Here is a 10,710-nt window from a genome sequence, read left to right on the forward strand (position 1 = left end):
GCAATAGCATACTGGTTCACGATGTCCCTGAAGAGCTCGTTAATGAATGATTGGAACACAGCTGGGGCGTTGGCTAGCCCAAACGGCATCACCGAATACTCATAGTGACCTCTGGTGGTGAGAAATGCAGTCTTCCACTCATCGCCTTCCTTGATCCGGATGAGATTATAAGCGCTTCTCAAGTCTAGCTTGGTGTATATTTTTGCCTCACGAAGTTGCTCCAGGGCAGCAGGAACTAGAGGGAGCGGATAGCGGAATTTCACTGTCACGTTGTTAAGTCCACGATAATCAATGCATGGTCGTAGGCCTCCGTCCCTCTTCTCAACGAAGAAGAAACCTGCTGCTGCTGGGGAAGTGGAAGGTCGAATGAAGCCATAGTTAAGAGCCTCTTCAATGTAATCTTCCATGGCTTGAGATTCTTGGCGTGATAGTGGGTAGACTTTACTCTTAGGTGGCATGGCATTGGGCAGAAGGTCGATGGTGCAATCCCAGGGGCGGTGAGGTGGTAACTGTGTAGCTTTGGACTTGCTGAACACCTCTAAGTAGTCGTGATAGCAGGTAGGAATTTTGGGACTGGAGTCAGAGACCGGACTCTCAACACTCGTGGCGAGACATGGACTTGGCATGTTGATGTTCATGCAATGGGTGAGGCAGAATTTGGACCAGTGAGTCAGTTCTCCATGATACCATGAGAGTACAGGATCGTGAACAGATAACCATGGATGTCCAAGGATGATTTCATACCTGGGTGAGTCAATGATGTAGAGTGAGATGTTTTCGCTATGGAACAGACCAATCTGTAGCTGGGCAGGTGCAGTTTGTCGGGTGATACCTCCCTCAATAGGTTTATTGTTGACATCGCTGATGCAAATGGTGGGTACACATTGTAATGTAGGTAGACTGTAAGACTGTATCTCTTGACAATATCCTTGTTGATCAGGTTCAGAGCAGCACCGGAGTCAATCAACGCTGTCAAAGTAATGGGACCATTCTTAGTAGTCAGCCGAACAGGAATCAAAAACGTTTTTGAACTTAGAAGAGAGAATTGATTAACACTCACCCGGCTGGTAGTAGTGGTGGATCCCCGGGCTTTGTGTGGGCACTCGACGTTACGGTGGCCTGTTTCACCGCAGTAAAAACACAGATTATGTTGATTGACGGCGTTCCTCTCTTCATCAGATAAATGTGCGTAGCTTATCTGCATGGGCTCTTGGTGGACGGTGGATGTAGTGAGGAAGTTTGAGTGAGGCAGACGAGCAGATTTCCTCTTTGGAGTGTTTCTCAGCAGGTTATCTATCTTGATAGCCATAGTGACAAACTCAGAAAAAGTTAAATCCTCACCCTTGCAGGCCAGTTCTGTCTGAAGCTCGAGGTTTAAACTCTGTTTGAAAACAGCCTTCAGAGAAACATCATTCCATCCACTTTGAGCGGCAAGGGTTCTAAATTCAATGGCGAAATCTGCAGCGGTACGGTTGCCTTGAGACATGTGTAACAATTGTGTGGAAATATCCTTGCCCCCCTCGGGATATTCAAACACATCTCTGAGTAGTTGTAGGGAATATTCAAAGGATGAATGAAACTGTGAATCTGTCTCCCAAACCGCTGCAGCCCAATCGATCGCTCTACCAGATAATAGTGACATCAGAAAAGTGCATTTACTTGCTTCAGATTGAAACTGATCTCTCTGGCTTTCAACATAAATGCGGGCTTGACGGATAAAACCACGACATTGTCCTGCAGAGCCATCAAACTTGTCTGGCAACGCCAGTCTTACCGTTGGTGGTGTGGCTGAAGGAAGCGATCGAATATAATGGGTTAAATGATCGTTTGCCGATTGCAGTTTGTTGAGCTGCTCTTGATAGTTCTTTAGCAGTTCGCTCTGATAAGCGAATGCCGCTTGGAGCTGAGAAACTTCCGCTGGATTCATAGTAGGCGAAGTATTCTGTAATGAGGGTGAGGCGGAAGCCGAGGAAGAATCCATATGCGGATGTTTATTGAAGCAGTCCAACAAAACCAAACTCAGGGTCAGTAAAAACAGGCAATGAGGTCAAAACACAGTAAGGCAGTCCAACCAGGCAAACAGGCAAAAGGGGTAATCCAAAAGAGAAGTCAAAACAAACAGATAAACAGGTCATACACGTGGTAAGAAGGCAGAGATACAAACGCTTGGTAAGGCAGGATAAACTGGCAATACTTCGCAAAGCAGTCATGTGGTGGCCAGGTTAATATGGCCACTAAACAGGAAGTGGTTGCAGAGAAAGCAGAGGGAGTGCTAACAGTCAATAGGGCTCCCTCTGCTGGCTTGGTGTTACAGACACAAAACCACGCAATAATAATGATGTTTGTGAATGAAACTGTTTTCGAACAAATTAGTTGAATGAATGATTCAATGACTCACTCATAAAGACAGTGTATGCACCAGCCTATGCATATTTCACGCTATATAGCTGGTGAAAAACAGTATGGGCAAAATGTAGCCATATGACCTGCTATTGTACTCCCAGCGAGATTCTGAAGTGTGCATAATGGACACTTTACCTTACTGTGAGGCCATGGGAGAGGATTTGTGAATGAAAGTAAAAAGAAAAGAAGAACTTAATGACCTTTGGACACAGCCATTCACTTGTTTCATACTTATATGAATCAGTGCTTTGAATGAATCAGAGTAAATGATTCAGTTGGTGTTTCTCAATCTAAAAAGCGGCATCAATCCTTCTGATGCTTCTGGGCTAGAGTCCTCAAATGCTATGAGATGGTCTAGGAAGTCCACATGGCAACAAGGCTGTTTCCGCACCCTTGGTAATGGCACAAAAATAGTATTCAAAATTAATTTGTGAAAAATACTTTATATTATCTAACTTTCTAATCATGTAAAACAGTGAATAACAACCATCTGTGGTCTCCCAGCGGAGCACATTATGGACAGTTTAACATTATGTGATTAATTTACAACAAAAGAAAATATTCATTCATCTCCAAAAACATTTTGTATTGCATTTCATAATAAAATTGGACAAACTCAGTGCCGACTCATTTTCCGCCAGTTCTTTTTTGGGATTTGAAATGTGTGCCAAGGATTGTGGGTGATTGGAGGATGCAAAGTATACACTAAATGCATTCTTCAAAATACTCCAAATTAAGGATTCAAAATGAAGGATCCTTCAGACTGAGTCGGCCTCTGATTGATCTTGAAGACATGGCAGGCAAGGTATGCAGCCTTACTAAGATGCATCCTATTTGTTGCCACCTACTGGTGTAATGATGCAACCTGCTGAAAAAGAAAAAAATCCTCACCACGAAGGTACACAAACGGACATGTGGAACAAAAACAAGACAAGCAGAGTGATACAACAGTGTAAAATCCCATTGCTGTTGGACTGTATATCAGTATTCTTCATACACAGATCAACCAGTCAGATGCAAAGAATGGAATGTATTGTTTGCTTTAAATACAATCTTACACATACTATTGTTACTATGAAAAGGATTTCAAACACATGCTGTTCAGATTTTAAAGATCGTGAAATGTGATTGTCATTTAAATAACAACATCAAGACTTGTTTGCTGTCCCTTTTTGTTACTACTCACACTCATGCTCATCTGTGCTTTAAACCTGGAAAACACACATGGAAATGCTAACAGGCACACACACTTGCCAGTTTTATTATTCTCTCCTGAGCCATAATTTGTATTCAGCATGTTATATGTAACCGTAAACAGAAGTAAAGGAGCAACAAATTTGTGCTGAGACCTCAATAAGCAGCCACAGCGATGGCAGAATGAGCATTGTTTTGGGTCTGCGAGAAATAAGTGCTGACTTAAGAATGTACTGGAGGAATTACACTCCAGGGACTCAACATAAAAGACAAAAAGCAATCTGACTACATATGGGGGAATGCCCACAAGCATTTGAAGTTTGAAAGGCATCATTACAGACAGATTTATGATACAGACCTGGTAATAGCTAATAGTAACGTCTATATTTAGGAAAAAAACATTTTAATTGTAACAGTAACCTCTAAACAGTTACTGTTACAATTAAATACAGTACAATTAAATACAATACAGTTCCCCAGTGGTGTGTTGAACCTCACAGATTAAAATTAAAACTATTGCGATGGCCAGATCTTCCTCCGAGTCTACAAAGTAATTAATAAAAAATTTGCAATGCTACTACTGTAGCTTAACTACATTTTCCGGAGCAACAGTAGTTCAGATCTTCTTAATAGAGCTTGTGTGCTTTCTAAGCTGAGAAAATAGCACACATTAGATATTCTAGTGAATCCCTTCATCTTTACTGGTCTCACAGAATGGGCGAATCTGATTCATTCTAATTAATCTGTTCAAATAGTTTGCTTCATTATTGCAAAGTCTGCTTCATTTATTGAACTGATATTCGTCCAAATGGTCCTTTATTTTTATATGTAAATTAAGGTATTTTACTGTTCAAGTTCAAATATATGGTTCTAATTAAAAGGAGAGTTCACCCAAAAATGAAAATTCTGTCATGTACTCACCCTCAAGTTGGTCCACACCTGTATGACCTTCTTTCTTCTGTGGAACACAACATAAGATATTCTGAAGAATGCTGAATGAAGATAACTGTATGAACCCACATTTCTCAAAATATCTTATTTTGTGTCCTACAAACGAAAGAAAGTCATACGGTTTTGGTGTAACATCATGGTGAGTAAACAGAATAACGTTTTATTTATTTATTTATTTATTTATTTTTTGGGTGGGGGGGTTAACTATCCCTTTAAAATTATGAATTACATTACTGGATGGTTATATATTTTTTTCTTTATTAAAACATTTTACACCCTTAAGTAACTTCGGTGTATTTAGCTAGGCCTACTTGTTTGTTCAGAGCTTGTAGTGTGAAGCTATCTTCAAAAAATAGCAGTTTCCTCAAAACGGCACCATTGTGAAATCTAAAATGAGAAATGGGACACCCTGCAGCCTTGTGGACTTCAAGAACACATGAGTCAAATGAGACCACAAGTCCACACTAAGTGTGGCAACTGCCTGGGACAAGGCCTAGGATGAGTGTACCCACACACACAACCTCTAGCACCTTACATGTTTGTGAAGTGATTTTGAGTAATGAAGAGGTGATCCAGACAGGGCAGGAACAATTAAACCACAAAGGCCCTCTCAATCTTAGCCAAGGTTATGCTTCTTAATAACTAATGAGATGTCTTTATCTCAGGGGCTTCACCACTTAATACACTACAACATCTGTTTGCAAGCATAGACACAGGCTGCTGAAGTCATTTGAAATCATCAATTAATGCTCAGTACATTTAGTCACTCAGTCTAAATGTACTGCGCTCTAATGTTGGTGAAGGCTGTTTACATCTCACTTTTGTCAACATGACATTTTATTCATTATGTGTGACATGTCATTATATTGTCCGTTCTTTAGGTTGACATGTACAATCATGTAGCCTACCTGGTTACGTACATGACGACTTAAAGGACGATCTCATGACATATCACACGTAATGGATAAAATGTCATGTATATTTAATATATTTTAAAATAGTTGTTAACTGACACATAATAATATAGTAGGGAAAAAAAAAAATATATATATACAACAACAGTTTTCACAAAAATATGTAGCACCACCACAACTGGTTTCAAAATAATAATATTTTCTAAAATATATACACTACCGCTCAAAAGTTTGGGATCAGTAAGAATTGTAATGTTTTTTAAAGAAGTCTCTTCTGCTCATCAAGGCTGCATTTATTTGATCAAAAATGCAGAAAAAAAAAACAGAAATCTTGCAAAATTGATCAAATCTGAATTTTTAGCATCATTACTCCAGTCTTCAGTGTTACATGATCCTTCAGAAATCTTTCTAATATGCTGATTTATTATTAGAATTATCAATGTTGGCAATAGTTTATTTATTTAAATAAATAATGGTTTATAATGGTTTATTTATTTAAATAAATTAAATGGTTTATTGAATTATTTTTTTTGGAAACTGCGATAATTTTTCAGGATTCTTTGATGAATAAAAAGTCAAAAAGAACAGAATTTATTCAAAATATAAATCTTTTCTAACAATATAAAATAGAAACCATTATTTTATATTGTAATAACATTTTGCAAGATTACTTTTTTTTCTGTATTTTTGATCAAATAAATGCAGCCTTGATGATCAGAAGAGACTTCTTTAAAAAACATTACAAGTCTTACTGATCCCGCTGGTAGTGTGTATATAGTACAGTACAGTTTTTTTTTTACATATTTAAATAGACAATTTATTACAGTTAATTAATTAGTTACTAAGCCTCTGTTTGAAACTTTCTAATGTAAGTACGACCTTACGAACGGGCGGTGCACTCCGCACAAATCGACCTGCTGATTACACATTATACTATACTAAACAAATGACTTTTATTTTGAAACGTCTAAACACGGAAGTTGCTGCACATGTGCTTTTCTGTGTTGTCAAACAAAACTCGTGCCCTGAAAGCACAAACTATTGATGTCCCTTATGTGAAGTAAGTAACGTTGAACGATTTAAGTGGGCAGACAAATTATTACGTGCATATTTTGACACATTACTAAATGGCTTTAGTTTATCAAATCTGACAGTTAATACACATTATACTGTACTAAACAAATGACTTTTATTTTGAAACGTCTAAACACGGAAGTTGCTGCACATGTGCTTTTCTGTGTTGTCAAACAAAACTCGTGCCCTGAAAGCACAAACTATTGATGTCCCTTATGTGAAGTAAGTAACGTTGAACGATTTAAGTGGGCAGACAAATTATTACGTGCATATTTTGACACATTACTAAATGGCTTTAGTTTATCAAATCTGACAGTTAATGAAGAATTTTAATCCGCAGGCGTACACTATTTGGTCGCACACGTAATAATTGACTGAACTGCGTGTGCCTCAACATCTCTCCAAGCCAAAAATGTTCAGTTTTAATCTTTAAACTTGAAGTTAAAGTATCTATCATCAGTTCACAGGTATGACGGTGGTGAATTTATCATTTGCTGCGGCTGGGTTTTTAGGAGCATATCATCTGGGAGTAACAGAGGCGTTACTGAGACATGGAGATAAACTGCTGTCCTCTTTAAAAGCCTGTGCTGGAGCTTCAGCTGGTGCTTTAGTGGCCACTGTGATTATCACTGCTCCTGATAAACTACAGGTAAAGCCATTGTTACACCCCAGAACACATGAAGAAACAGCAAAAACAAAACAGTACATAAACTACCCTATATAGGATCATATGTATAGAGAGAGAGAGAGGGGAGCATTTTCTTTTATCACAATTAACTGAACATGGCAGTATTTTACAAAGAGGTATTCAATTTATTAAATCATTAATGTTTATTTAAATGTGGTATTTTAAACATTCCATCCTTTAAATAAAAATATTACCGAAATCACTATGATATTATTGAAATTTGACAGCATGACCCCTCATTGTGCTTTTGAAAGAGACTGGCCTGTTTAGACTTGAAACAGATTGATGTGTCAAGCCAACAGATCTATAGAAAATGCAGATTTCTCACAGTCGCATCACCAAGGCTCATGCACATAAACTGACTGAGCTCTTTATGCCGAGTTCACACTGCACGATTTTAGCCCGATTTTTCACTCGCCGACAGGTTTTGCGAAAATCGCAACAAATGCCCGAAATCGGAGGCAAATCGGTGCTCGTTCACGCGAACCTCCAACTCTCTTTGCAGAACACCCAATCCCTGTTCCCTGCATCTCCCTCCTGCATAATCAGTTTTTCTTTTTCTCCTTGTAGCTGGAAATCAGCTCACAGACAATTTGCGGGATATATATACAGGTACATCTCAAACAATTAGAATATCATGAAAAAGGTCAATATTTTTTATCACTCATTTCAGAAAGTGAAACCCATATATTATATAGATTCATTACACATAGAGTGAAATATTTCAAGCCTTTATTTCTTGAAATTTTGATGATTATGGCTTACAGATAATGAAAACCCAAAATTCAGTGTCTCAGAAAATTAGAATATCACATAAGATCAAAAAAAAAAGGATATTTTAAACAGAAACGTCAGGCTTCTGAAAAGTATGTTCATTTCTATGCACTCAATACTTGGTTCGGCCTCCTTTTGCATGAATTACTGCATCAATGCGGCGTGGCATGGAGGCAATCAGCCTGTGGCACTGCTCAGGTGTAGTGTTTTGTTGTGAAACTTAGTTTGCGGACCAGACAGAGTTGTCGGCGATTCTTCCTATTGTAAAGTCATGCAGTGTGTATAACCTCCTGTCGCCGATCCATCGTGCAATGTGAACACAGCAGCGACTGACTGCTTCCTCAGATAGTCGTGCAGTGTGAACACCACGGTGACCCGACGACTTTGAAAATCGTGCAGTGTGAACTCGGCATTACCTGTATGTTCTGGATTTGTGTTTTCACACAGCATTGTAAGGAATTCACCTACAGCTTTGCCAGTAATGTAAGGAGTCAGAGGTTTGGAGCTGTAACGCCAGGATATGACTTCATGCTTGAACTGAGGTAAACACAGCTCTCAGACATCATTTTTGATCGAACGAAAAACGATTCAGTAGGTTGTTGAAATTAACCCCAGAGGGGGCTTTTTGAAACTTTTTTTTTTTCTGCCATGCAGAATTTTAATCAGTAAGGCTGTCTAGGTAAGATATCCTACTCAGCTGTTTCTTTCACATAACTTATATTCACCTCATTTCAAATCAAATTAAATTTCAAAATGGTGTTAGAATATTGCAATAGATAGCACTGAGGCTGGATCAAAATGATCCTGCACTGAAACTCCTTACCACACACTTACATTTTTTATTTTTTTTGCTGCGGTTTTCATTTTTTCATATTTTTCCCTTTTGCCACTGCAGTGAGTTTTAAATAAACTGCATTTGTACAATAATTAAAGCTCTTTGTGGGTGTCCAGTTTCTTCAGATTGACATCAAACTCTTTTAATTGCCGTGAAAAATCAGTCTTAAGTATGATACTGTTTTTACAGTGGAAGCAGATCACATCAAAGGTCTTTATTGCTGAAGAGAGTGGGTGTTTTTTTTCTGTCCTGTTATTTTTATAGAAATTGATTTAATCTCACATTTATCATATAAACAAACCATAAGAAAGAAGGCAGAAAAGAACAAATAAAAATGTCAGTTTATTAAAAAATAAATAATTGGACAAGAAAAGCTTACTGAACACTAGGGGATTCAGAATAGTTCACCTAAAAACTAACTGAACTAAAAAAAAAAGTTATTTAATGAACATTGTAAGACTTTTTATTCAGTTTAATCTGTAGAACATCAAAGAAGAATTTCAAAATAATGTATTGGTCACTTATTTTCACGCAATTACGATTAATGGGGACTAGAGCTTCAATAAGTAAGTAAATGCACGTAAAGTATCAAAAGGTATAATATAATTTTTACATGAAGCTCTATTTTGCACAAAATACACGCAATATCCGATTCATTAACAAATTGTTTGCTTGAGTCTGTCCCTTTCAGTGAATCAATTTATTTGGAAGTTGGAACACAAAATCAGCCTAAATGATTCATTCACAAATCACACTGATGTGGTTCTTAAATGTTATCTCATTGACTCACTGAATTGATTAATTGTTCACTGAACTAAATAATAATACTGGTCTGTTCCATACACAAAGACTTGGATTACAGACCTAAAGTCATTTTAGGATAGAATTTTATGATACTTTTACTTTTTTTGCAATCCTTTTGAAGCTTGAAAGCCCCCCAAGCTTTGTTTCCATTAGGGTCCCTACACAGTGTTCACTGCTTCCTACTCCCTGAACACAGGATAGCTGTTAAAGTGCACTTGACAAAATGTGCTCATTTGGAACAACCTGCAGCGTCATCAAAAATACAGTAGACACCACTTGAGTTGTGCATATTAGAGGAGTTTGAGATATGATAATGTAATACTTATATGAATAAATATAAATGATCTTACTGTCATTTAATATACATATGTAATGCATTTTTATTTATAAAATATATGTGAATTATAAATTCATTAGGTCAAATTTGAAGAGCTAAACTGAGTGATAATTATCTGCTACAATGTTTAATATGAAAGTAAATGTAACCGTTATAATGAACTGTGTGTGTAATGCACTTTATACCTATAAACAACAGCACACAAACCACATTTGTGACTAATTGACCTATCGGTAAGCCCCTCCCCTCGAACGCAGATGAGCCAATGGCAGTCGAGTATCAGTTGCACGGGGAGCGGAACTCGGACATCTGTAGTTTTCAGCGCCATAGAGAAACATTGGAAGATCTGAAGCTCACATCGGTTTAATGGTGTTTATGCTTCAAAAATGGAAAAACGATGTACCTGTGGTACTTGTAACAGTTATTCCAGGTATCCTGAGAGGATAGGCAATGGAATTTATTTTATTCTATTTCCTAAACCCAAACAAAACAAAGCAAAATGTCCCAAAGCATTCACCCCCAATCCCAATGAAGACAAAAACCTTCGTTTTCTGGTTGTCATACTCTCATTAAGTTACTATTTTCATCTGCTCAAGCAGAACGTTAATGTCATCTTGTGCTTTAGCAAGGTATCTCTGGCTAAAACCATACAAGTCCATACAAACCTAAATAGAAGACTGTTCTCGCATCTTGTACAGTGTAGGGCAAAAACACATAAACGAAGGTCTACATTTCA

General features: G+C 37.7%; 1 protein-coding gene across 2 annotated transcripts in view; it reads left to right on the forward strand.

The window, feature by feature from the left end:
- The first annotated feature begins 6,512 nt into the window (after nucleotides 1-6,512).
- The window catches only part of LOC107708662 (patatin-like phospholipase domain-containing protein 4), a 19,673-nt gene continuing 15,475 nt past the window's right edge, over nucleotides 6,513-10,710 (forward strand). The window contains exons 1-3 of one of the 2 annotated variants that reach the window (XM_016512957.1): nucleotides 6,513-6,522; nucleotides 6,997-7,185; nucleotides 8,446-8,540. In XM_016512957.1, coding sequence (XP_016368443.1) covers nucleotides 7,006-7,185; nucleotides 8,446-8,540 — 275 coding nt within the window. In that variant the 5' untranslated portion in view covers nucleotides 6,513-6,522; nucleotides 6,997-7,005. Of the gene's footprint in view, nucleotides 6,523-6,667; nucleotides 6,759-6,996; nucleotides 7,186-8,445; nucleotides 8,541-10,710 lie in introns of those variants that run through there. The other variant, XM_016512956.1, reaches the window with a different exon arrangement.

The sequence above is a fragment of the Sinocyclocheilus rhinocerous genome, unplaced genomic scaffold (genome assembly GCF_001515625.1).
Source record: "Sinocyclocheilus rhinocerous isolate Xijiao unplaced genomic scaffold, SAMN03320098_v1.1 scaffold236, whole genome shotgun sequence".
NCBI classification, from domain to species: Eukaryota; Metazoa; Chordata; class Actinopteri; order Cypriniformes; family Cyprinidae; genus Sinocyclocheilus; species Sinocyclocheilus rhinocerous.